The following is a 26007-nucleotide window of genomic DNA, read 5'->3' as shown; positions in this document are numbered from 1 at the left end:
TCACTGGGATTTTTCTCTGTAGCTTTTTGGGTGAGTTAAATACCTTTTGCAGAATGTATAGAAATAGAAAATAAGGCTTTTCCTTGGAAAATGTCTATTCTTATCATGGCTGTCTGTTGTGATAAAAATGTTTGCTATAGTCCACGTCCAATGTAAGTCTAAATGGATGATGCAGAGGGTTACAATGAACTGGTTATGTAGTAAACACATTACAAATTGCCATTAATGTAGTCAATATAAGTAATAAAAAAAGAGAAATCTTGCATTATTTATTTACACACGTAGTTCAGTATATACATTTCTTTAGTATATTCAAATATCAGTAACACAAGTGACAGGTCTTTTTGTCAGAATATGTTCCTCTGCCTATGTCAGACTTGGAAATCTGTGGCTGTATGGTGGTAATTAGTTAATTAACGGCCATTAATGGGGATGAAGTAGCGCGAGCGGCATCAATGGGAGCAGCTCAGTTGAACACACTGGCCATTTGGTGAAGGTGCAAGGGTCTTCTACAGTGCAAGGAAGCAAAAACAATGGTACCCTGGTTAAAGTGAAATTAAAACCATTGTTTAGATTAATGGGTAATGAAAGAAAAGCCTCCCCTGAGCCGCCAATTCAAAATCGATTTAAAAAAAACAACATGGCTCCATGCTGAGGTAAGCGGCTAAGAGACTCTTTGTGTCAAAGGAACAGATCTTTAAAACTGGGCCACTGTTACAACATGGACCCGCAGAATGCTTTGTAATGGTTCATAGGGTTTTTCTACCATCCAAGAAGAACGGTGAGTTTCTAACTGTCTGGTGGAGAATTCTCTTGACCTTCCCCCATGTCTCTTCTTTGAATTTTTACAAATATGCCGTTTTTAGGTCCTAGAGTGCTTGACGACTTCAACTCAAGAGGAACCTGCACAAAGAAAAAAATACCACATGTAAAGCAACATCTGCCAAACATTTAACATATATTCTAAATGAAAAACTACCTTCATTTGGATGCATATTGAATTTTGATCATTGGTAATTGGTTAATTTGTGAAAATTGCAGCAATGTCAAATGTCAATTATTGATAGTTAATTATTTATGTTGACAAGAGAACCAATTACATTAATATAGAGTCCAAGCAGCTGTGGCCCAGCCCAACACTGAGAAGGAAACGGCTACACATTCACTCTCTGTGTAGGCAGTGCTTTGTTGTTTTGAATTATCATATCTTGGTAAAACAAACCAACTACAATAAGTGAACATAACAGCCGTGACTACACTCTTGCGTCCCTTTGTTCTTGCTGGAACCCGACCCACCTTGGTCTCGGAGCAGGCCACAATGCTGAACCTGCGGAACAGACGCACTAAAGCCATTTTGATTTCCAGCTGGGCGAGCCTCATCCCCACACAGTTCCGGGGACCGGCCCCGAATGGCAGGTATACAAAGGGATGTCGGTTGGCTTTGGCCTCTGGTGTGAATCTGGAAATCCAAACCATGTTAGAGAATAGGATTTAGTCATTATTAAAATAGTGCGTTTCATTCAGTGCTATACAGGGACTTTACTACCTTTGTCATAGCCAGGTCAGACATGTACGACAGAAGAAAGTTTCAAGGTGGTATGTACTGTACATGTTAATGCCTGAGCCTAACTAAAGAACTAAAGAAATGTGGTTGCACTGGTGAACTGCATGAGGTCCATACATCTTCTCATTTGACAGAAAACAAAATAGTCCAATAATAAATTATGTGAGGTCCAAATCCCAAAATGTAAGTTACTGTATATAACACCATATGACTATTTCGATTGGATGTCGCACACTACTTTTCAGTTAACTGCAGGTAAAGACTTACAGTACGTGTGTAGAATGTGTTCGTGATGGCACTTTTTGCCATCATTTACAGGATTTAGACAATAATAGAACACAAGGTTGCAGGCGCCACAGTATAGCTTGTCTGCTGTAAGAACAGCCTCGTACCGCTCAGGGATGAAGCTCTCAGGCTCTGGCCAATGCTCGGGGTCGTAGTGGAGGAAGCCTGCTGGGATCTCCAGCGTCGCTCCTTTAGGGAGACGCTGGCCGTTCAACACACAGTCCTGGTCGATGTCTCTCGCAAACCTTTGGTGGGGCAAAAATGCCATGGATGCAGGTTTTATACTTAGAGTCATTTTTCCTTCGTTGTACTTCATATGATTACTGTATGATTGAGAGTAGCATAAACCTAACTAAACCTCAACTAACTAAGTTTTATCTTTATTTAATGTTTTAATATACCTGAATCCAGGGGGGTAAAGGCGCAATGCTTCACTTATAACCATGTCTAAATACTTGAGCTCCTGGACGTTTGTGTAATCTGGTGACTCCTGCAACAAAAGAAAGGGGGGGAAAAAAAAGATAAATTACAATTCACGTTGATAAGAAATAAATTCAGATAATTCAGTAAGGATTTTAAATGTAAAAATTAAGAAACAAAAATCTGTGTGCACTGAATTTGAACTGTCCACAACCACAATCTTGTAATAATCTTAAAAAATGAAATGAGATCAAAAGGGTAACGCAACACACTCACATGTCTGGTGAAGAAATCATCCACCTCTTCTTGTACTTTGCGTTGACATTCCGGGTGGATGGCCAGGAGGTAGCAGGTGAAGGCCAACGTGCTGCTGCTGGTTTCGTAACCGGCCAGAAGAAAGACGAAAGCCTGACCCACGACCTCATCCTCAGTCATCATCTTTTTCTGCGGACGCCTGCTGGGGGGCTCCTCTGGGTGCGGATGGTCGTCTGGATCAGAGGCAGCTTGGATCTGGTTCCTGGGATCCAGCTTCGCCGTGTCAAAGTCTTCCAAAGACACGCACTCCTTGCTGGATCTTGCATCCAACATCAGCTGAAGGAAGTCGCGACGCCTCTACATCAACAAAAACAACCACCAATAAATTAATTTGGAAAATCTTTAATGGGAAATTGTAAGCGGCTCTTTATTTAACCCTTGTGTTGTCTTCAGGTCAAATTTGACCCATTTTCTAAATGTCTCAGAATGTATCAGAAATAAAAGTTTCTTTTTGACTTCCTAATTTGAATTAACCAAAACTAACATGGATGATTCCATACAACGCGTTACGTAAGTACAAAAAAAAAATTGGATCTCTATTTTTATTGAATTTGGGGTGTTTTGTTACATTTTTTAGCATTTGAAATTGAAATGTTGAGCAGTATCCCAACTGAACGTGACATATACCAGTCTGATTATCCTTCTTTTAATATTAGTGTAACTAGTTCATCATTTCTGCTTTTCTAACTCAAGGATTAAGTACAATTTCCTATAAATGAGGTTCATTGACCGTGAATTCCAAAAATAAGAGTAAAAATAGTAATAAGCTGGTGTTCGTGGTATTTATACATGGCAGAGAAAAGATGTGTAAAAAGGCAACACCCAAAAAATGCCAAAAACATTGAAAGAAAAAAAACAAAACAGGAAGTGTTGAAAAAAGGAACAAAAACGTCAGAAAAATAGTGGGGGTTTTTTTGTTTTTTTTGGGGGGGGGGGGGGGGGGGGAGGAAGACAAGTGCATGGTCAAATGGAAGACAACACAAGGGTTTAAAAGGTGATTAAATGTCCATGAGGCTGACCTGCTCAGGAGGCTGCTCCTCTCTCTGCTTGATGATCCTCTGAATGCATTGGATGAAGAACTGATTCATCTGGTCTCGTCTTTTGTTGGGGATCAGTCTCGCCAGAGGAGCCATGATGAATGGAAAAGCAACTGGACACACAATGGACCACATGTGCTGGTGTAACTATCTGAAATGGCAACTTTACACACTTGCACATGACTGCACAATATTAAAATCTATGTATTAAAATCTTTTTATTTTGTGCTTAATTAAAAAAAAAAATCGATTTACTTTGACATATTTATGTACCAGGAGATAGTAAACCCTCCCGTTTGTGGTCTATGCTTTAATAAGATTTCATTCTTTTGCCTTCATTGCTTTCCTATAAAAATGTTTTGAATAACTTGAACATATGACTAACATTACAAATTAATTTGACTGACGGAAAAACAGCATGATGGGCCTGAAGAAAGAGAAGGAGAAGAACATCTGCGCATGCTGGACAAACGGGTCGTCTTGGTTGTTCTGAGAGTCCACCTGGGTAGCAAATGCTACGCTAGCAATAACATCCATGGTGAAGCAGCCAAAACACCTGCAAAATACACACAAACCAAAATATGAGGACAAAAAATGACACCATAAATACTAATAGGCTATTTATAATAACACCTATTTATTGTGTGTGTGTGTGTGTGTGTGTGTGTGTGTGTGTGTGTGTGTGTGTGTGTGTGTGTGTGTGTGTGTGTGTGAGATCACCTGTGGATGTCAAAGGCCTGTCCTGACTCAGCGGAGACATTCAAGTTGCTCATCAGGGCATCGGTGGCTGTGTTGATGAGAGGAACCATCTATGGGAAAATACAAAAGACAGGGACAATCATCACAGCTGCTGAGAATGTCTGGGGAAAAGAAGATACACAAGAACCTGAACAATTAGTCCATAAATACAGATGTTTTTCTTGTTGTTGTTGAAAAAAAGGTTCCACAAACGCACACTCACACTACATAGCTGAAAAAGCCTTTGTAGCTCAAACACCGATGGATGTACAGTAACTGCTTCAAGATGTAACTAAAAGATGAACATGTGATTCACCTTGAAAGCAGACAGGCAGTAAACAACGTGGGGATGAATATTCTAAGTTACTCCTGGCGGCCATTACATTTAAACTTAAAACTAAACCAGTTTCATTCATTCGACTTAGTAAAGAAGACAAGAAAGAACTTCATGAGAGACCCTCCAAAGTCAGGATTGTGTTTTGACGGATAAGAGAATTCAACACTCAACACTTGGAAATATGCCCTTTTTCAACAAAGGAGTCCTTCACGTCCTCTCCACTCCCTGCACCTGGACTGAGAAGCTTTACACCGGTCAGTCATCCAACTCCACACCTCTAACCCTCCATTTGTGACAGACAGTCACTTATTAGACAAAAAAAGTGTGTGAGTCCAACGGCCCTCATTTATGAAACGTACAACCTAAAACCGACGTACGCCGATTCCTACGCAAAGCTCGGCATTTATAAATTTGAACGTGAGCGTAGGCTGCAAAATAAATCTCACATCGGGTCTGACCTTGTGTACACAGGTTTTTGAGTCAGTGTGGACTTGCGGTGCAGCATTTCTCCTTCTCAGTAACAGGAGAAGGAGAAATCTTCAGTTGATCACTTATCAACAATGGCAGATCTGGCTCTTTTAGAAGACCTCTATGAGCCGAGGAACAGTGCACACGTTGCCTGCGCACACACAAGCCACATTGGAGAAAAAATGACTGCAACATTGTTTTAGCCTGTGGGGTTCTGCACAACATCGCGCAGGAAAACAGGGTGCCGTAAATGTAGTGATGGAGCCAGATGACGCAATGCCCAGAGTGCAGGGTCCAGCACAGCCCCAACTGGGGGCTATACCAAGGAGACAGGATATTACTCCTCTCTTTCAAAATTTATAGTGTATGGCAATGATATTGAATACAGGAAAAGTGATGATGCACAACATTTTTATTTATCTTCAGGTTTTTGTTTGTCTTTTAAAGTAGGTGTTCCCAAAACTTTCAGCCCGCGACCCCCAAAGTAACGGTGCAAGTGACTTGCGACCCCCCCACTATAAACGTATGTAAACATTGCGCGCAACCGCGCACACACTATGGGCGTGAAAATCAAAAGAGCCACTAGAGCCAAAATTTTGACACTAGTTTTATCTTGTGTTAAAATCATGGCTAACATATGCTATTTCTAATCGTTTTTAAATTTTTATTTTTATTTCCGGAAATCAACTTGCGACCCCCCCTCTCTGGCTCGCGACCCCCTTGTGGGTCTCGACCCCCACTTTGGGGAACACTGTTTTAAAGTGTTGTTTATGGCCACAAGTGAACGATTTCTTTCTGCCATTGACTGACATACAGTATTTGAGCTTGTTTTTCCAGCCCCTCTGCTGTCAGGAGACAGGGCTCTCCCTCACAGCTGTTGCCTGGCTCTGACTCACATTTAAAACACGAGTAAAATAAAAATAAAACATTGCATATACTCTGCTACTGTGTGTTTACTTAAATATACAGCAGGTAAACCTAAATGTAGGCATAAGAGATTGCAATATAAGTCTGTATATTACTATCAGGAGTATGTACATATGTCAAGGGTGTATAAATTAAATAAACTTCCGCTGGAATCTGATTTAATACGGCAACACTGTTGACCGCATCAGTGATCTGTTTCTATTCCGCATTCTTCCTACAGCCTACCGGTTTTTAGGCTGCCAAATAGGACACACACTACTGTCAGGGTTTCAATCTCCATCTCTGAAAAGTGCTGCTTTTTAGCCAGGATTATGTCTGGCCTCCAAACCGAGAATATATTGGGCCGTGATATTTAAATTACGATTGTTTCCGGCCGATGCATTTATCAATGTACGACCATTCTTACGCTCCGATTGGTGTGATACCAACGTTTCATGAATCCCACGTGAAGCCTATTAAGAGGATTTCTGCACTCATATCTGCGCTGGTTTCTACGTTAGGTTGCTAAATGAGGGCCAATGTGTGGGAATTTCTCCCATCTATCAACTCTCTTGCACCACGCAGTTCAGACTAAGAACTACAGCTACGGTAGCCTTCATGCTTCAAAAAGCCAAGATGTCATCCACGTCTTCATCCAGTTTTACCTCCGACGATCAGGTCCGTTCGTTTAATTTTTATTAATTGCGAAATTTTATCTAAAGTTTTGTCGGGTACTACAAACTGTCTTGTTGATGTCAAGGCAGAGCAGTATATGCTGTATGTCCCTTACCAGGTAATGTATTTCAAGAGGGCGCATGAATATAGACGGACTAACCCAGTTCATGCAAATGCAAATGAAAATTTCAAGCCAATAGAAATACTTGGAATTGGTGGTGGTTGTAAATATTAATTGGCAAGTTGGTGAACGGGCAACACAGATTTTGATAATGAACAACTGAAAATCTTACAAACTGGACCATTAACACCACAAAATACATTATGTGTAAAGAATACTGTCTGAAACTCAATGGGCACATTCATACCTCACCTCTTTCATCTTGGCAGAGCTGAATGATGGGGTCAGGATGCTCCGCACCCGCTTCCAGCGTTCGTTCCTCAGCATGAGCAGACAGTCAGTCATGGGCTTGGAGGCAAAGCGAATAGTCTGCATTGAGACACAGGAGAGTGGGGGCACAAACATTTGTTATGACATAATCAAAGATTACTTTACAATCAGGGGTGTGCACAACGTGTACATGTGCTTGCTTTGGTTCATGTCCTCACCATTCTGTTTGGGAAGCTGCTGAAGTCCCTGACCATCACTTGTCTGAGCATGTCAGGGTCCGCTATCACCACCACCGGTCTCCGGCCCAAATAATACCTAAAATGTATGAATTATAAATATAAGAGAAGTCTCAATCAAATAGAACCAAAATTGCAATGGGGAGCAGCATTGTGATTTTGGTTTTATTTGATTGAGGCTTTTACCTAGACTTTCACTTAATTTTACAATGTTGAAGAATTCAAATCAACAAAACATTTAGACCATGATTTCATCAGATGCTGAAGCAGAAAGTATTTCTACTACTCCTTACCCACAAACTCTGCCATGTGTCTTTATGAGTTCATTGAGAGGCTTCAAAAAACCCTGAAAATAAAGAACAACAACAGAGCAGATGAAAAATAACCTTTTTAGAACATCAGAAAGGAACAACAGAAGCTCTTCTTAAAAAAGGAGAATTCCGGTCGATTCCAGCACGTAGCTCTATTGTTTGTAGATTTGGAGTGCTGTCAGTAGAGAGAAAAACCAAACCAATCGGTGTTGCCTACACCGTGTTATCCTCCTGCTGGAGTTAGCACCCAACAATCTTAAACAGGGCAAGTTTTAAATGTGTTTTTAGCCTCAAAATGTCCTTAAAAGTGCATTCCCTTGTGCAGTGATTCCTTCTGAGTGCACACAGTGAATCGGACTGCTGTAGATGTAAAAGAAATACATGAAAGTTGTTCAAATTCAGCTTCCTTTAGTTCCTGTGTTGATACTGCAAGGAGTGCTTAGAAACCGTCTACAAACTACAACACAGAAAAGAGATACAAACATATATTCAGAAATAAGCATATGGTTATTTTTTAAAAGTGCTGTAGTACAACTAGCAGGAGACAAGTTAAATTGAGTTACGTTTGGAGACACTACCTTATTTAAATCATTAAATTGATATCCTATATATTTTTGTTGTATCTCTTTTCTGTGTTGTAGTTTGTAGACGGTCCCTAAGCTCTCTCACTGCCTCTCAACACCGGAACTTAATACAGCTGAATTAACACAACTTTTATGCCTTTCTGTCACATCTACAGCAGTAAGATTCACTGTGTTCACTCAGAAGGAATCACTTCACATTGTTTAATGTTTTCTGACTGAGTATTGGTAACTAATTTACATCAGGGTCTGTTGTGCAGAGACACACCTGTATACCATTAAAATCTGGAACGTCATTGTTTGTGTGAAATTGTTGTTCTCAGTTTGATGGAAATTACAGAAATCTCTTACCTGGCGAAACATCAATAAGTTGCCCAAAAAAGGTATTGGCTTTGGATGTGCGATGCCACAGCGAGAAAGGACCGAAAAGGGGTAAATTGAATACCTAGAAGACAGAGCACAGAGCAGTGTTGATGATTCCTGTACACACGTTCACAAATCTTAGTATGCATTTAGAGTAAGGCTAGGCGATATGGAGAAAATCAAATATCACAATATTTTTGACCAAATACCTTGATATCGATATCAAGGTATATTTAACACAACGATATTGTAGTGTTAAATATTGGTGCTTTTACCAAATATTTACACAATGAGATTTTTGATAAATAACCTTCAGTAATGTGAATACAATGATTAAGTGGGTAAAGGCAAATAAAAGAACAGTTACAGTTTGGGAAGTTCAGAAAATGACAATTTTACTGTAATTCAGCCTTTAAAACCATGAAAACACAACACTTATGCCATATTACGATATTACAATATCCAAAATGTAAGACAATCTCTAGTCTCATATCACAATATTGATATCATATCGATATATTGCCCAGCTCTAACTTAGAGATTATTTTACACATTTACAAATCTGAAACAAGGGTAGCAATTATTCCTCCTGGGGGGCCACACATAAAAGCACAACACCAACATACCACATAGATGAACCCCCATACCATATACATCTCAGCCAAAACCCAAATCCCCCCACACCCACCCACCTAGATTACCCATACCCACACAGAACCTTCCCAAATTCAAAAGGAAAATCATACCAGTGGCCAAACAGATGACTAAAAATAGACAGCCAAAACAGAATTAGTTAAGTAATAATTAGAAACTCTGTTTCCACCAGGAAGGAAAACACTTAGTGGAGCAGAACAGATTCAACGACACAAAATAAGATCTCTAGAAAGGTTCACACCAAGAGAACAAAACCAAAAGGCATACAGTTATACACCAGATGACAGTGGACAGGTCATTTTAACCAATCAAAACAATTCCTTTATGTATCTTAAGAAAAAAATGTTTAGGTGACTTTTAAAACTACGTTTACTAGTAGATTTTTGGGGAGTATGGTCATATACTCTATTGAGCGGTAGCGCGGTACAAAACTGCATAGTACAAGTTCTAGGTGCAGGAACTACTACATGACCTTGTGTTACCTGTCTGGTAGTATGACTGTGTCTGTCATTGACATGTGAATTGTGAATGGAAAAAAAACTCATTAAGTGCCATTTTTATGCCATGGGACCTTTAAAGCATTTACTTACCAGTAAAGAAGACCCAGGAAGATGACAAAGAGGCTGAGTGTCATGGACAGTCCACTGGCCATGATATGGAATACATTTAGGAAGTCAACTACAGCCTCCATAATGTAAATACTCCTCTCAGTTATCCCTGGCCAGAATTAGATCAAGGCTCCTGGAAAATAAAGACAGAAAAAGGTTAGGTCCATGTAAAAGCTGCTGAATAGCATGGCTTTGGTCATCATCAGTCCAAGTATATTAAGTACATATGACCTTTTTACTTTTTCAACAGAGGAAAGCACAGTGACATCTCTTTGTGGACTATGTTCTCAGGCATTTTTCTTCTGTAGTTTAGCTGTAAAGAGTTCCAAGACATTTGTTAATCATTTGTTTTAGCAGCTTTGACTGAAGCCTTGAGGGTGCTCACCTTTCCCCTGAATTGTTTGCAATGGGGGGCTACGTTTGGAACCAGTTTACATACCACAGGTAAATCGTTAATGGCCAAAAAAACTACGAATATTACTGTTATGCCTAAAGCACACACCGTGGCAGACACCCTTAAAGAGCTATAACCTATCTTTATTTTTGAATTACTGGGTTCAAAACCCCGACAGTAGCCCAGCCTAGCACGTAGCTAACGTGAGCTAGCTACAGCTAAATATCGCAGGTTTTAATATGAGTGTACTCACGTTAGCTACAGCTATATATCGCAGGTTTTAAAGTGGGTATACTCACCTTAGCGACAGATAAATATCGCAGGTTTCAAAGTGGGTATACTCACGTTAGCTACAGCTATATATCGCAGGTTTTAACGTGGGTATACTCACGTAGGCTACAACTAAATGTCGCAGGTTATCTAACGTACTCGTTCATAATATCTTTGCTGCCCGTCTTGTAACACAATGTCAGCGCCATTCTTACATCCGGAGAAAGTCCGAGCTGTTAGGGTTTTACATTTGGGCAAAAACGACGAGTGTACACTCACCACACTCGTCGATATCTTTTATAAAGTCCTCCTCGTCGTGTTAATAGGTCGCAACCCAATACAAAGCTGAGGAGCATACTGCAAAGCTGCCAACTTTTCCAAAAACATTGGAACGAGATTTGGTGGGGCTAACCCACATTTTGCGGCGTTCAAAGTAATTTCTTTGGCTTTTCAGCATCATTATCCTTTAGGGTTTAAGTTGGGGTTTGTTATGTATGGGGGGGGGGCTCTCCCTAGAGGGGTCTGGGGGTATTCCCCCCCCCGGAATCTTTTTGGGAAAATAAGCCATTAAATGGCACTTTCTGGAGAGTTTTGTGCAAAAAATGGATAAAAGTCAAGTCATATCTTACATGATATTATGCAAAGCTGTAGTGTTAAGAGCCTTTGCATTGTTGTATCAACAGGTATTAGGGCATTTAGCATTTACATTAATGTTAATCAGTCATCCCTTGATTACACATTGTATTACCTTCTTATGATATAAGTGACCCAGACAATGTGCAAAAATATGTCACATGAAGAGACAGTAGCATATGACAGTAGCAGCTGAGAAGATTTGGGTCTGTGGTGAATAGGTCCACCTCACACAAATTTCCTTCTCCCATTCTCTCTTGACTCCCCACACACACACACACACACACACACACACACACACACACACACACACACACACACACACACAAGGTTCTCAGTGTAGGGACCAGAGACCCAAAGTTAAATTAACGTTGGTCTACCAAAGGGATCAACTAAGACAACTGAAATTCTAAAGAATGAGAACCACTGTTTTACATAAATTCTAATCCTAGAAATAACCAGTTTTTGGACACCAGGGGGACTGGTGGCCAAACCTCTGTAGATTAGGCAGTGAGGGAAATGAAGTCTTCAATCAAGGCCTTTCCCCATCACAAAGTCCAGCAGAATATAGACTGAAAAATAAGACAGAAGACACAGCATGGCTCATGTTGTGCATGTGTCATATCACTGCCTTTCTCTAACTTGTTTTGTGCCAAGGCTCAGTAATGTTTGGCCATAATCCTCAGTGCCATACTTACTGTATTTAATGTTTTGGGAAAATAAAGACTATTTGTTCATTTTATGAAACACTGAATGAATTATTTACAGTTTCATTTAAAGATGCACAGAGCTTAGAGAAGCACAATAGTGGCCCAATGTTTCCCAGTATCTGACCCCCTCAGTCATGGCTGGCCTGGCAACCCAATGGCATAGGTTGAGATGTATAATTTTGAGCATTAAACACATTCTGTACCTTTGTCTACCCATTTCTACATCAATTTATGATGGAAACAATTGAAAATATCGAAAAAAGGCCCTTAGGTGTTTCGTTGGGGAAGTAAATCTCTTTCAATGTGCATGTGCCACTTATTCATGTGAATCATACGTTAATTCATTTGAATGAATTTATAAACCCCTGGACTTCATATAGCTCAGATGTGTTTCATCAGATTTCTGCTCATGTTGACAACTTTGTGCACATTCAAAAGATAACTCCTCCCATCTCTGTGGTCCGAGATTTGGAGAGTTGTAATATAGTCTGCTGTGCATGTCATTGCTCTGCTGATATGGTATGAAGCTGTTTATTTATGAAAATGACAGGGGGGTTTGGTTTATTGCTTTTTTCCCTACAAGTAACGTTAGTCAATATTTAACACGGTCCAGAGTCAGAAATTATTTTTATTCTATATGTGAAACTGCAAAGATGTGTGTGTGTGTGTGTGTGTGTGTGTGTGTGTGTGTGTGTGTGTGTGTGTGTGTGTGTGTGTGTGTGTGTGAATGAGAATGAGGGTCTGTCCAATTTCACAGCTTTTTTTACATGTAGCGATAGTCCATATTGGACCATGTCCACTATACATAGACTTGTCAAATCTGCACTATCGAGGTTTTGATTCTGGACCTGGTCCAGTGTGGGCAACATGTGACAAAAGCAGTGAAATCTCAGTTTTTTTCATTTTCATAAATACAATAAAGCTTTCACAAATGTGAAAATGGGTTTCAGCTTTAATGCTCTACCTAAAACTTCTAACATGATATCACAAAAGTGTCCTTAGAGGTGTAGTGCAGAAAACCAAGGCATGGACGCCAGGTATGTAAGTTGAATTTCCCTTAAATGGCAAAAATGCATTAATGGGTGTTAACTTCAGCGTCGTGTTGGATGGGGATACTTAATCACATTTGACTTTGGAATTAGTACAATTGTCAATATCACAATGAATTAGATTTGCAGTTTACTTTTTTCATGTTTGCAGAAAGGGAGACATGGGCAGCTGGAATCTATGAAAGTCCTTGCAACTACTTTTAAGAATGGAAATGAATTGAAAAGAACATTTTGCAGTGTCCAAAACCCAACAGAGCTTCTGGCAAAAACAAGTGAATTGGGATTTGTCCTTGACCGGTTTTTAAATTTTAACACAGATTTCCAAGAGTTTACCGATGTTGGTAGTAGTGTGCAGATAAATAACCTTGACAGAGTCCAAGTGCACTTTTCAGAAACATCCCATCTTCAAACTGTCCCAAGTGAAGTCTGTCAAACTCAGGTTCATTTTTATCATAATGCATAACATTTCTTTTTGAATCATGTAAATTGTGTTTCAGAAAAGTCAGACTACAGAGAAGACAGAGTCTAACTTTCTGCTCTGCTCATATATATATATATATATATATATATATATATATATATATATATATATATATATATATATATATACACACAGTATGTAGTATACAAAAATAACACAAACTATCATTGTAGAACTTAAGGCAAATCTTCGGCTAACCTTACCTTAAATTATTAGAATCATGAGATTTTTTCAAAAAACATTTGAAGTTAGAGCAGCCATATAGTTTAACAGGGATGTCACCCAAATGTAAACGAGAGACAATCAAAAAAAGATAAGTGCACAATTTTAATTAGTTCAACACATAAATTACGCCAACTCATATAGCTTTAGGGGAGTACAGCACATTAAACAATATCTTTGGTACAGAATCGTACATCTTTACAACTTTCACAAACCTCGTTACATAAGCTCCCCTAAAGCGTAGGTTTAATACATCAACGCTGAGGTAACAACCAGTATTTCAAAACAATACCCTCAGTTATTTTAATATGGTTTCTTATTAAACACAAAAATGTTGACTCAACAGACTTGTTACCTAATAGACGTGTTGTTGCTGTGAAAACAATTACATATTTCATTAAATTATAACATTAAATTGCAGTATTTAAACGGCACTGTAACAGAAACTGAGTAAAGGACTGATAATATTGATTGAATGAACATCAAATTTGTAAAAGCATTGAAGCCTTAACTAAATATGCCACGGCTATACAAGCACCCATTTCACTGGGACAGAACGTCCCTATTTGCATAATTAAAAAGAATAAATGCAACATAGTCCTAATGTCCCTCAGGCTGCACCCATTGCACATGTTTTCTAAGACGTTAATAAAAACAAAGACACTCTTTTGGGCACATTTTCCAAATCGAATTGCTATGAGAGAGCCTCTGTTAAAAAAAAAGAATCACGAGGCATGGTTGTGCATATCCTCTAAAAAGGATGTGAAACATTCTAGGAAATCCCAAAAAATAATAATTGGGTTTCTAGTACGTGGCAGCTACATTCAAAAACAGAATCATGTCTACTGATGTTTGAACTGGTTATCAAGAGAGTCAATGTTTTATTTTCATGGCAGGACAGGCCTTTTTCACAGCAGACAAATTGACTTTTCACAGTGGGAAAAGCAAAAGTGTAAATAATGAAATTAATCATGGCTTAATTTCAGCTTCCTGGTATTGTGCATGTGGGCTTTCTGTCACTCTCATTGGGACACTTGAATAAAACAGAATCATCGTGTTATTTTTCCTACTATGACATATCAAAACGTCTGCTGTGAAAAAGGCCTATGGTCAAAATTTGTGCATCCAGCTTTTGTAGACTGGCTGTCTTGTGGGGAAAAAGTGCCACCGTACAGGCATGGAAGCAGTAACAAAAATGGGAAGATTCAACTGACTTTACAAAGTGCTTGTGGTGGAATTTCCAAAAAAAACACCATATTGTGGTATGATGAGACTAAGGGACAGCATCAGGTCATTCATAGGTCACAGGTCAGTGGACGAGAATAATCAGCCAGTTTCTAACAACCGTTTTACTATCTACAGATTCAAGGAGTCTATGTTGGCAGCTACAATGGCTTGAATAAGTTTACACACCCATGCTAAAGTTGATTAAAAAGAGGAATAATAAAAATAAAAAATAAACATCTTTTGGAAATTGATCTTGATGCCTTAATTAAAATTAGGAAAATCCAATCTTTCAAGGACACCACTTTACTTTGTGACTGAATAATGTATTGTAAATAAATAAATTCCTAAATATTAAGTATAAACAACCCTATGTTAAATTCCCATAGAGGCAGGCAAGTTTGTATTTTTGAAAGCCAGTTATTTCATGGATCCAGGATACTTACAATGTATTTACGATACATTATTCATTCACAAAGAAAATTGGTGTCCTTTAAAGGCTGGATTTTCCCCCAAAAAAAATTAATTAAGGCATTAAGATCAATTTCCCCCCAAAAAAATGTATTCCTATTTTTAATCAACTTTAGCATGGGTGTGTAAACTTATGCAAGCCACTGTACGTAATAAGGGAAAGTTTTGTCTCCGGATTGTCTCCTTTTGGAGGTCGGCGGGCCACACAATTATGTATCTGTGTTAATGGCGCCGGTATGAACTTTGTTCAAGGATTAGCTAAATACACCTTCAGGAGAACAGAGACGGCACTGCACAATAACACATTGTGGTTACACTGCAATACCGTTGAACAAGCCAAAGCTGAAATTTAGTGTCCCCTGCTATGGGAATCATCCAAACTAAGATAGCAAAACATAAGACTGTAGAAAATAAGCAGAAAGACATGAGAAGAGGTCAAAGTCACAATGAGGTAAATTGTTTTAAACACAAGACAATAAGCAGAGGTTTGTTAGCTATAACAACACATGTATAATATTAGCATGCATCTATAGTACGCTGACTCAAACTGGGGGGTTTGCCGGGCTCAAAATAAATTCTATTCCACTATCGGTGCTTTAAGTGCGTGCAGTGGCGTTGTTCACAGGCTCATCCACGGCCCAGGTCTCTGTCGGAGTAAGGTCTCACCCTGGTGAGGCAGCTGGCAGCCATCCAACACGTTGGAGCCGTCTTTCTCCTCATGAGACCCTTCCTCCTCTGTCACATCAGTCCCAGGTGCGTCCAAACTTTCTGAGGACTTCTTTGGCGACGGCTCTGCTACTGTGTGATTTTCCTGGAAATCAGATGCATCACTCACGGATCCTATCACGTGAGGAGCACACAGGTCCTTCTGTGAGTTTTCCTTCTCCATGCGCTTCCGAGCCTCCTCTCTCCTCTGCTGGATACGGGTGTTGTCTCCCATCATAACCCGGACTCTTACTTGATCTGGAGGCCAGATCCCGCCCCATATGAACTGCAGGTAGCTGAACAGCACAATGACACTGAGGAAGGCAAAGTTGGTGGCTACGCCGATCACTGCAGATGTCAGGGGGAAGTTGTACAAAACATATCGTATGCCAGTGAAGAAAGCGTGGATTCGGAGATGAGATGAGTAGATCTGCACTCGTTTGGACTGGATCTCAATGACTGCACCGACAGAGGGTTGATAAGCATTTGTCTTGTAATCTGAGAAGAGCTCAACTTCTATGAGTTGCTTCTGCTCAGCCATCCCGGTCAGAAAGAAAGGAGAGAACAGTAAAGTGCTCAGGCTCTGCAGAAGGCCGGAGCGGTAATGCAGCATGGTAGATCGGCCCACTGATGCGACTGTCTTTCCACCCTTGGTGTAACAAGACATCTTGATCATGAACATACCCAAGTGTTCATTCACTGGAGACTCTGGCATCTCCAACTCCAAAGACACTCGATAAGGCTGACCGTAAGCCATCACAAGGTCCCTCTCATTCTTCATGAAAGAGATGTTTGCCGTGGGGAATGAACAAAGTGCTGACTCTGAGGAATCACAATCAGAGGTGTAGTAGAAGTGCACAGGGGTGGAGAAGCTCACACTGGGCATGTAGGAGTAATAGAAGCTTCCGTAGAGAAAGACGGACACCCAAAGTAGCAGAACCAGGACACAAAACAGGATGGCAGCCTGAAATAAAGTCCGCCGGGCTTTGAGGAGAGTAACAGCTGCCACATTTCGGAGCCAGTGTAAAACCGGTCCCATATAATCCCCCATTATGTCTGATCCTGACCTCCTCCTGGTACTGGTCTGGGCAGTTGTTCCTCCTTCGAGCCCTTTCGACTGCTGCCTCTGTGGAGGGTCTTTATGTTCATCCATCAATGGGCGGCTCCCCTCCGAAACTGTATAGCTAATTGCTTACCCTCACCCTCCCATGACGAGCTAGTTTGTTCGACTAGCTAGCTAACGTTACACATTCACTAAGCTAACGCTAGCTTTTTAGCTTGTTGAGCTAACGTTAGTTGCTGCTAGTTTGGTCCACAACGTAGGTACCGTTAAGCTAACGTTATAAGATAACATGAAAATATTTTTGGCTTCAAAAAGTCGGACGGTTATCTAACTGACTTACTCGGATGGTGTCGCATTCAAACATTGCTGCTAAATTATATCCATAGGCTGCATATAACTCTCTATTACTGAAACCGTGTCTGGTTTACTTTCCAAACATGACCATATGAACCGGAAGTTGATACCTTCATTGGTGCCCTCTTCGAAGCGGCTCGAAGCCAAGCAGCAGGGTAGTTGCTAGATCGCAACCGTTTACGCCCATACTGCACAGGTCTCAACCCACTTTGGCTTCACGTCCCTTATTGCAGCCGAAGACTGAAAATGAATGTGCCGTGAACCGAAATTGGGGAGAGATTATTAACATTACCACCCAAGAAAAGTGTATGTTAAATAGAAACTGTAGCAAATAACGTCTGAATGGTGTTGAAGCCTACGCATCGACGCATGCGTTGTATGCTCATGTTGACGTCGGCACGTGTATCGGATGCGATCTAGCATCCATTACCTACCAAGCAGCAGCAGAGCCGCAACAACGACGCCGGGGAAGGGAGCAGGCCACTAGACTGAGAGACAACGATGGGTAAGAAAAGTCGCCTCACAGGAGGAGTGGTCGGTCGGAGAACGATCCTACAGCTTTCACCTCCCGGGCTCCGCAGTGGGAATGTCGGAGAGAGGGAAGAAGCACTCTCGGGATCCGATGGTATTTTTCTTTCTCAGTGGCTTGATAGCGACAGGCTAGTTGAATGCTAGCTAAATGCTCGAGGTGTATAAAATGGGCCTATCTCATAAAAATCGATTTAGCTAACAAAATTTAGCTAGCTGCTGAGTTTCTGATTTTAAAAAATACACCATTACCAAGAAATAGCCAAGCCAAATCATAGCTAACGTTAGGTTAGGTGCTAGCTCATGACACGAAACCGTAATGTTTTTAATTGGATCGACCAGAAGCTATCGCCTAGCTAGCGTGCTCAGCTAGCTATTATTAGCTAGTTATGTGAGCATGCCAAAATAGGCTTAAAACCAGGTGACTGGGCCAGTTAACTCAACAAAATTTACCAGACTACCGTAATACCGTAAAAATACCGTAACATTGTTCTTGCTTTATCTAGCTAGGGGAGTGAGTATCTATGTACGTTAGTCTCAATCTATCTTGCTGTAGCAACTGTTGAAGCTCAATGCTAACATCTTGGCTGGCATTGTTTTGCAGATGAACAGGAGGGTGATGGACTCAGATTCGTGAGAGAAAGGCTCACAAACATGAAGACTCCCGCAGCAAAAGCAACCGGTAGAGTAACTGGGAATGTGTGAAGCTGTTTTTGGTTCTCAGGCATTGGGAAACCCAGTTGATTTTTATATATATCTACCTTTTTAGAGGGGTTGTCCTTGCTTGGAGCCTATGATGACAGTGATGAAGAAGAGGCTGGAGAATCTCAGCATGCAACGACAAAGTCAGCTGACATTGACAGCACATTGGCCAATTTCATGGCTGTGAGTATTATTTTCTCCATATTTTAATTCTCCATTTTTGCTGCTGAACCAATTTTTATGTGGAGTGTTTTCTTTTAGGATGCATAAATTCAAGATCATTAGCATACCTGGTGGTACAGTTAAGATTGTAGGCTACTGCATAAGATGTATGTATGTACGGTTCACAACGTCAAAGACACAATGTGTTAACCCAGTTTTCTTGATGTAAAATGTGTAATTAAGATGCACAATGAACCAACTGGAATTAGCTTTATCAGGCTCCAACCTGTTCAAAAGCACAGTATGTAGTTTTGATGTGAAAGGAGAGATTGTGATTGGATATCACTCATTGTGGATAATTATTGGATGGTGGCAAATAAGTACCAAATAAATTGCAGCTTTTGGGTTTTCAGATTTTAGAATCAATTTTGCGTAGGTTTTTAATCTGGGCATGGGTTGTCATCAATTTATATTATTACTTTGGTATTATTTTTTGTGATTACTATTGTCTATTATACAATTAACAAACGATACACTGAGACACAATAATGCATCCTAAGGCCAAAAAACACAGAGAGGAAAGTTGAGCATGGATAGCAGTTAGCGTCTCGTCGTTGTTGATCGCCACCTTATAGTTCTGCTCTTGTTTGCCTTTCTGCTTTAAGTAACTCTATTGAGCACAAGGTGTTAGAAGTTGGAGTTGGAACTTTATAAAACAACTATTTGGTGAAGTTGGGCCAGGAGCTACACTTCAAGCCAAAGTGCTGTGTCCAACCAATCACGTGACTCCCAATTAATATTATTATTAAAGTAAATATTAGTACTAAGTAAAGTGTGGTTCATTCTAAGGGCTGAAAACACATTTTTGTCAAAAATATAAATCATGTTGCCATTTTTCCCACCACAGGAAATTGATGCAATCACCACTCAGCCAAGTTCCGAGGATGCAGCATCACATCCTTCGGTCCCAACTAGCACCCCACCCAGACCCGAGGTTAATACTCTGCAGCCAGCTGCCAATGAAGAACAGAACCAACAACACACATCGTTTGAGTACAATACTGAGTACTCGCTTGCTGGAGGTAACGGTCTATACTGTATCTAAGATTAAAAAAAGTTATGTTCTGATGTCCTTCTGATTGACAATGGACTCTTTTTCAAATACCTGTGGTATACTACTTTAACGGAGCAATTTCATATTAATTATACTCTTTATAACCAATTTAATCTGATTTCTTTTGCCTGGTTATTAAAGCTGCTGGCGTACTTTGAAGAAAGACAAGCCATTATTATTATTTTTTCATCACTTTATACCCTGGAATACAACTTAACTGGTTTGAATTTGAAGTCCACCAACCACCTTAAGAACAGCAGAATTTTGGTGATATTTTGCGGATGGACCGACCAACCAACAGACAAGACCAGAAGATTGGACACACCTTCTCATTCAATGCGTTTTCTTTATTTTCATGACAATTTACATTGTAGATTATAACTGAAGGCATCAAAACTATGAATGCACACACATGGAATTATGTATTTAACACACAAACATGTATTATAATCTAGTTTCTTCAAAGTAGCCGCCCTTTGCTTTTATTACTGCTTTGCACACTCTTAATATGAATTCTAACAGTTGTCCAATAGGTCTGTCGGCTGTGTATCAACCTGACTTCTGCACAACACAACTGATGGTCCCAACTCCATTAATATATGGATATATAATTTATTTAAATATTTATTTTTGCAGTGGGTGTAGAGATGGGAGACTGGCAGGAGGTGTGGGATGAGAACTCTGGCTGCTACTACTACTGGAACACTGTAACCAATGAGGTGTCCTGGGAGCTGCCGCATTATCTAGCTGATCAGGTGCAAAGCCTGGAGCAGAATGACAAAAGGTAGGAGGAACTGACAGAATGACAGTATTCATTATTTTTGTCTCTAGTACAGAAATTCAGCTGTGTTTATTTTTATTTTTATTTTTTGTAGCTCAAATGTCAATGGCACAAGGCATGCAGCTTATAACACCAAGGAAAATGCTGCAGCTCTACAGTCAGTTAAAGAGACCAAAGTGAAGGCAAGTTTCATTGAAGTCCAACACAAATGTGCACTAACTTGATTCTGTGGGGTTTAAGGACTGGTATTCAGATTTTTAATATATCACCCTCATGTGTTGTCTAGAAGGAGGTGATTGAGAGTGTTGTAGGCCTCACAAGTGAAGAGGAGGAGCGCTGTGGAGTCGCTGCAACTCTGCTTGGTCCTCTGATCCCTTCGGAAGTGAAAGAAGCTGAAGAAAAATGGAGAAAAAGACTGCTTAAAGGCTCAAGCGAGACTGAGAACAGTCTGGATTCTGATGGAGAAGGTGTTCGCCTTGCAGCATCCCCCTCTATCCCTCTGCTGGACCCTGACCCAGTACCCACGGTCCAGAAAGATCTTGGCGCTAAGAAGCAATCGGGAGACAACTCAGATGCTGAGGAGGAAACGGAGGAAGACACAATGGAGCTGGAACTGGCTCTGGAGAGGAAAAAGGTGTGTCTAATAGTGTTTTATAGCTTTAACATGTGCAGGAATTACCTGTTTTTTTATGTACAGCAGTGGTATTTCAAAATATATGATATTGTCTATGTAACCCAGTTCTAACCTGTTGTCTTGCTCCTAGGCTGAGCTCCGGGCACTAGAGGAGGGTGATGTGAGTGCAGCGGGCTCCAGTCCTTGTTCTGAGACGAGCCACGAAGCCTCTGGTTCTCATGGCCTAACACTAAAGAAAAGCCGGTGGAAGACTGCCTTCCCCTCTGCTCCCAGCCCTGACTCGAATAGCAGGGGCTCAGACCTACCGGACAACACAGAGACGAGTGAGTCTAAATAATTACATATGTGGCATACACGATGGGAGTGGGTGAAAAATGCATAAATATCCCACTTATTGAATATATCGAAGTCAAAAAATCCATGCTTACTTAAATGCCTCTTTTGTCTCTTGTAGCACTTTCTAAAGTCCTAGAGAGTGTTGCGGAAGGAGAAGACAAAGAAACGGACAGTTCTGAGGAGAAAACCGTTACAAAACCGCCGGTGAAAGAAGAGGTGGAAACACCTGAGGTCAAAGTAGAAACACCTGAGCTCAAGGTAACGGTGTTACAATTACAAAACCATCATTTTTGTGGCAATCTCTTTTGATACATGTTTTGTTAATGCTGGAAAAAAAATGTAGTTTCAGATCGGACAACTGGCTAACACCTTAACCAGCAAGATGGAGTTCTTGGGGATAAACAAAAAGGCGATCTCAAATTTTCAGTTTCTTCTGCTACAAACTGAGGTGAGAGGATAATGGTACAGTTCATCACAGACTCCGGTTGTACATATTCCAGTGTGATTTCTAAAATATTTAACGCTTCATTTTGTTTCATATAATTTTCCACACAGGCGTGGTAGTACTTAATATTTAAAATTCTCATAATAATCCATCAAAAGGTGTCATTGTGGAAACGTAATGTAATTACTCTACTCATCTATCTTGTGGCTCTTCTATCTTTATGTCCCTTTATCCCTTTACCTCTACTTTCTGGGCTTTTTTTATTCTCACTATCTCCTGTTTCTTTCCTTTCACCTTCCCCCCCCCCCCAGACTCGGATTGCGGACTGGAGGGAGGGCGCACTGAATGGGGTCTATCTTCGCCGCAGGCTTCAGGAAGCTGCCGAACACATAAAATATTACGAACTTAACGCCACCCCTAAAGGCTGGTCCTGCCACTGGGACAGGTACGCGCTCCTTACCTTTCACATCTCTAAACTCCCTCGTCCCCCAAAAATTTTACCATGTGACTACACCCTTCTCAGTGCCGAGGTTGCAGACTTTGTTACATGACTTGGGGAGAGGCTTAACCAGTCTGAGAGGATCAAAATACTTACCAGAAACAGACTCTTCAGGTTTCTGTGATGCAATCCTGGCACTCTGCCTTGCACAAACTGATAAGGGAGCATCCACTCTGGGCCAGCCTGCATCCTGTCACAGAGAAAACTCCCTGTCCCCATAAACCAGACTGTTAAGCCCAAAAGGGCATTTGTAGACTGATTATGGGTCCAGTCAGTGGAAAATTTGGTAGGGGGGGTGTATAGTAGAAAGGTTGGTCGCGTGGGAGAGCTTTGCACTTTACAGGACTACAACCCCCCGAATGCAATGCAGACAGAGTGATGCCCTGGAAGCGAGGAGTGTCACGCATCAAATAAAAGGTGAAGATGGAGCAATGACGGGAATCCAGCAGGTCAGACCTACTCTATTTCATATGTCTTCCTGTTTTTTATTTTCTTATTTTCTTTCTGATGTAAAATGAGTTGACTGTGCTTGTTATTATTCTGACCTATGGTTGTTAATGATTATGCTGGTGCTTCCTCCCTGGCGTCTTCCTGTGTCTGGGAGGAAATGGTTGTCTAAAACGGAACAAATGTGACAACCATGGTGTGAGCTGCTGAATGCTACTTTCAGGACCTAGAGATGATTTGTTTTGCTTTCTTTGTTTTTGAGAGCAAGGTGGGTTCCCTATCCACATCCATAACCACACTCTAATTGGGCCCTTCTTTTGGACGGCTAAAGTCGCTGTCCACACCAACACTCCTACCCACTACTGTGGCCATTATGTCCACTCCCTTGCCCCACTATCCCAGGGTATTATGCCACTCAGCCAGTTGCTAGGCCATTCGTTGAGACTCTTGTCTTCTATCTCTGTTGTCCCACTCTTTAGAGAGCACAGGCGGTATTTCTATGTGAACGACCGGACCAGTGCCTCCCAGTGGGATTTCCCAAAAGAGGAGGACAAGGAGGAGGGCCTGAAAAGCAGCCACGGTGCCCAGACACAGATTTCCAGTCCAGGGGATGCCGAAACATTGTCTGCGACTGCTGGTGGGGTCACAGGTCAGTCTGTTACTATCGTCGCTGCTCCTTAGAGCTACCTGTTAAGTGTTTTCTTTAGTGACTTCAGAAGAATGAGTGTAAATATTGTTGTGCTGTATTAAGTGCATACTATGTGACATAATGCCAACCTCCCTATCTTCCCATGTCATCACCTTTTTTATTTATTTTTTTAAACAGGATCATCTACGTTTGCCTTGGCTGCCCCACCACCTCCTCCATCACCTCTCTGTTCCCCATCTCAGCCTCCTCTTCCTGAAAGCCCACCTCCGCCTTTCCACAACCCCCCGCCTCCACCTCTCCCCCCAGGCTCACCACCTCCACCTCCTCCCCCTCCCGACAGCGATGAGGAGATCATGGAGGTGGAGATGGAGATGGACGATGATAATGATGGGGAGCCCCCAGCCCCTGGAACGGAGGAAGACGGCAGTGGGAGGCCTCCTTTACCTCCAGGCACTGCTAGCATAAAGGTATGGAAATAATCCATCTTTTTCTTTGACCATTATACTGGATAATGCAAGATGTGTGAATTCTGAATAAAAGATATCAGCTTATTACTTATGGTGTATTTTTTTGTCACTCACAGATCATGGAGTCATCGGGCCCCTTGGGGAAGGGTCAGAAACGTAAAGCCAGTCAGTTGAATAAAACCATTACGATTGGCAGCAGTCCCATTATCTACACCCAGCCTGCTATCAGTGCAGGTAAAATATATCACTACACAACATCTGCAGTTACATTATACTGTATATTAACAATATGTGTATCAAAAAAGCATGTGTAAACAAGATTATTACATGTCAAGAGCCCAATCATTTCAAGTAGGTGCAGGTGCTCCCAGTCATAATAATAGTAACGATGCAGGATTTATGTCGATACCGAATAAAGGCAACCAGTGTAACACCTCACTAAGACAATGCTTAAGTTAAGGGATTGAATGTCAAATTTTCAAGTTTTTACTCAGTAAAGTTCCTCTTTGTCTGCAGCTCCTCTAATGCCAGCGACAGCCTACTGGGGCATGCCGGCTGTCCCTGCACTTCTGGTCCCTTGTGAACCTCCTGCCCCCCCTATCCCGGCCTTACCTCCTCAACCACCACTGCCACCATCCCAGCCGCCTGTTGATCCTCCTGGAGCCAAAGCTCTGCCCACAGACAAGACCAAGAAGGCCAAAAAGGATAAGGTTAGCATTGCAGTTAACCTATTACATCAAGTGTCAAAGGAGGGCAGTAGATAAGTTAGAAAAAAATGTGTTTTTCCCCATTTGCAAACAATCTGGATTGATTTTTTTGTTGTTGGTAAATCAGGCTGACCTTCTAATCCAATGCTTAAATACCAAATACGAAAGACCTGAAGTGTATTTTATCTCTTCCTATGACTATAGTCCAAGAAGAGCAAGATCAAAATGCCTTCCCTGGTGATGAAGTGGCAGAGCATCCAGAAGGAGTTGGATGAAGAAGAGAAGAGCAGCTCCAGTGACGAGGACAGAGATCTGCTTAACAAAAAGTGTATTGAGGACTGGAAGCAACAGCAGCTTGTGACGTATGTTCATGTTTGAATCGACTAAAACATTTTGTTTAGTTACGATGAAGATATAAGGATGTAGCTACACTGTTTCATTAAGTTTTCTCTGTCTCTGATATATTTCCATCTTGGTAACTTCACTGTTCTTAACTCTACAGAGGGAAAGCTTCAAAGAATGCCAACTTTGAGGCACTTCCTGATAACTGGCGGGAACGACTGAAGAAACGGAAGATGGCGAATAGCACGTAACATCGGCCACGCTGACTCAGTCAACTTTTCTTTTTTTTTCTTTTTTTTTTTTTTTTTTAATTCACTCCAGCTATAAGACCACCTTACCCCAGTTTAATTTCTGTTTTAATAAACTATGGACTTCCTTTACCATTTTACATGTTCATGATGGAGACAGTTAGAGGCCCTTACATGTCAGGCCATTCAGCAGAGGGGTTTGATTGTCTTTTTTTTGTGTTTTGTTTTGCCACTATTGTAAATGTGCCAAAATTCTTGAGTTCATCAGAAATACTTCAGCACCATTTTTTTTTTTATAGACCCCTGTAGGTGACCACCACAGTTTGTTTGGAGGGATTGTCTATTTTATTGAGCATTTTTACATCTGTGTACATATAATGTATATTGGGATAAGCCAAGTTTTGGAATGGGAAGGAGTGTCACCGAACAAACAAATTGTACATTTTGTAAAAAGTTATTAAACTGTTTTTTCAAAGCCATC

General features: G+C 40.9%; 3 protein-coding genes across 7 annotated transcripts; 1 reads left to right on the top strand and 2 right to left on the bottom strand.

Annotated features, from left to right (window-relative positions):
- Nucleotides 1-253: 253 nt before the first annotated feature.
- Nucleotides 254-10953, bottom strand: tbxas1 (thromboxane A synthase 1 (platelet)). Of its 3 annotated transcripts, none has more exons than XM_032522828.1 (14): nucleotides 10833-10953; nucleotides 9872-10022; nucleotides 8616-8709; nucleotides 7666-7718; nucleotides 7355-7451; nucleotides 7119-7235; nucleotides 4342-4430; nucleotides 4029-4177; nucleotides 3604-3734; nucleotides 2546-2881; nucleotides 2251-2339; nucleotides 1957-2094; nucleotides 1297-1459; nucleotides 254-903 (listed from the first exon to the last, which is right to left on the bottom strand). In XM_032522828.1, the coding sequence occupies exons 2-14, from the start codon at nucleotides 9970-9972 to the stop codon at nucleotides 790-792; spliced, it is 1671 nt and encodes a 556-aa protein (XP_032378719.1). In that variant the 5' UTR covers nucleotides 9973-10022; nucleotides 10833-10953; the 3' UTR covers nucleotides 254-789. The 3 variants fall into 3 exon arrangements, with proteins under 3 accessions (XP_032378719.1, XP_032378720.1, XP_032378721.1); XM_032522829.1 differs by lacking the exon at nucleotides 10833-10953 and adding an exon at nucleotides 10583-10694; XM_032522830.1 differs by lacking the exon at nucleotides 10833-10953 and adding an exon at nucleotides 10129-10205.
- A 4854-nt stretch (nucleotides 10954-15807) lies between these two features.
- On the bottom strand, nucleotides 15808-17592 carry bscl2 (BSCL2 lipid droplet biogenesis associated, seipin). The gene has a single exon (XM_032522831.1). It carries the CDS (start codon nucleotides 17199-17201, stop codon nucleotides 15963-15965), a length of 1239 nt encoding a protein of 412 aa, XP_032378722.1. The 5' UTR covers nucleotides 17202-17592; the 3' UTR covers nucleotides 15808-15962.
- A 108-nt stretch (nucleotides 17593-17700) lies between these two features.
- Nucleotides 17701-25946, top strand: fnbp4 (formin binding protein 4). 3 transcript variants are annotated; one of them, XM_032522827.1, is made up of 17 exons: nucleotides 17701-17970; nucleotides 18598-18675; nucleotides 18763-18878; nucleotides 19765-19939; nucleotides 20608-20755; nucleotides 20847-20934; nucleotides 21039-21386; nucleotides 21517-21709; nucleotides 21841-21980; nucleotides 22066-22170; nucleotides 22479-22612; nucleotides 23593-23762; nucleotides 23940-24229; nucleotides 24346-24463; nucleotides 24746-24939; nucleotides 25141-25298; nucleotides 25439-25946. In XM_032522827.1, the coding sequence occupies exons 1-17, from the start codon at nucleotides 17967-17969 to the stop codon at nucleotides 25527-25529; spliced, it is 2550 nt and encodes an 849-aa protein (XP_032378718.1). In that variant the 5' UTR covers nucleotides 17701-17966; the 3' UTR covers nucleotides 25530-25946. The 3 variants fall into 3 exon arrangements, with proteins under 3 accessions (XP_032378718.1, XP_032378717.1, XP_032378716.1); XM_032522826.1 differs by having other exon boundaries at nucleotides 17818-18090; nucleotides 21042-21386; XM_032522825.1 differs by having other exon boundaries at nucleotides 17818-18090.
- The last annotated feature ends 61 nt before the right edge of the window (nucleotides 25947-26007 follow it).

The sequence above is a fragment of the Etheostoma spectabile genome, chromosome 8, assembly GCF_008692095.1.
Source record: "Etheostoma spectabile isolate EspeVRDwgs_2016 chromosome 8, UIUC_Espe_1.0, whole genome shotgun sequence".
Classification (NCBI taxonomy): domain Eukaryota; kingdom Metazoa; phylum Chordata; class Actinopteri; order Perciformes; family Percidae; genus Etheostoma; species Etheostoma spectabile.
This window is presented reverse-complemented; position numbering and strand designations above follow the sequence as displayed.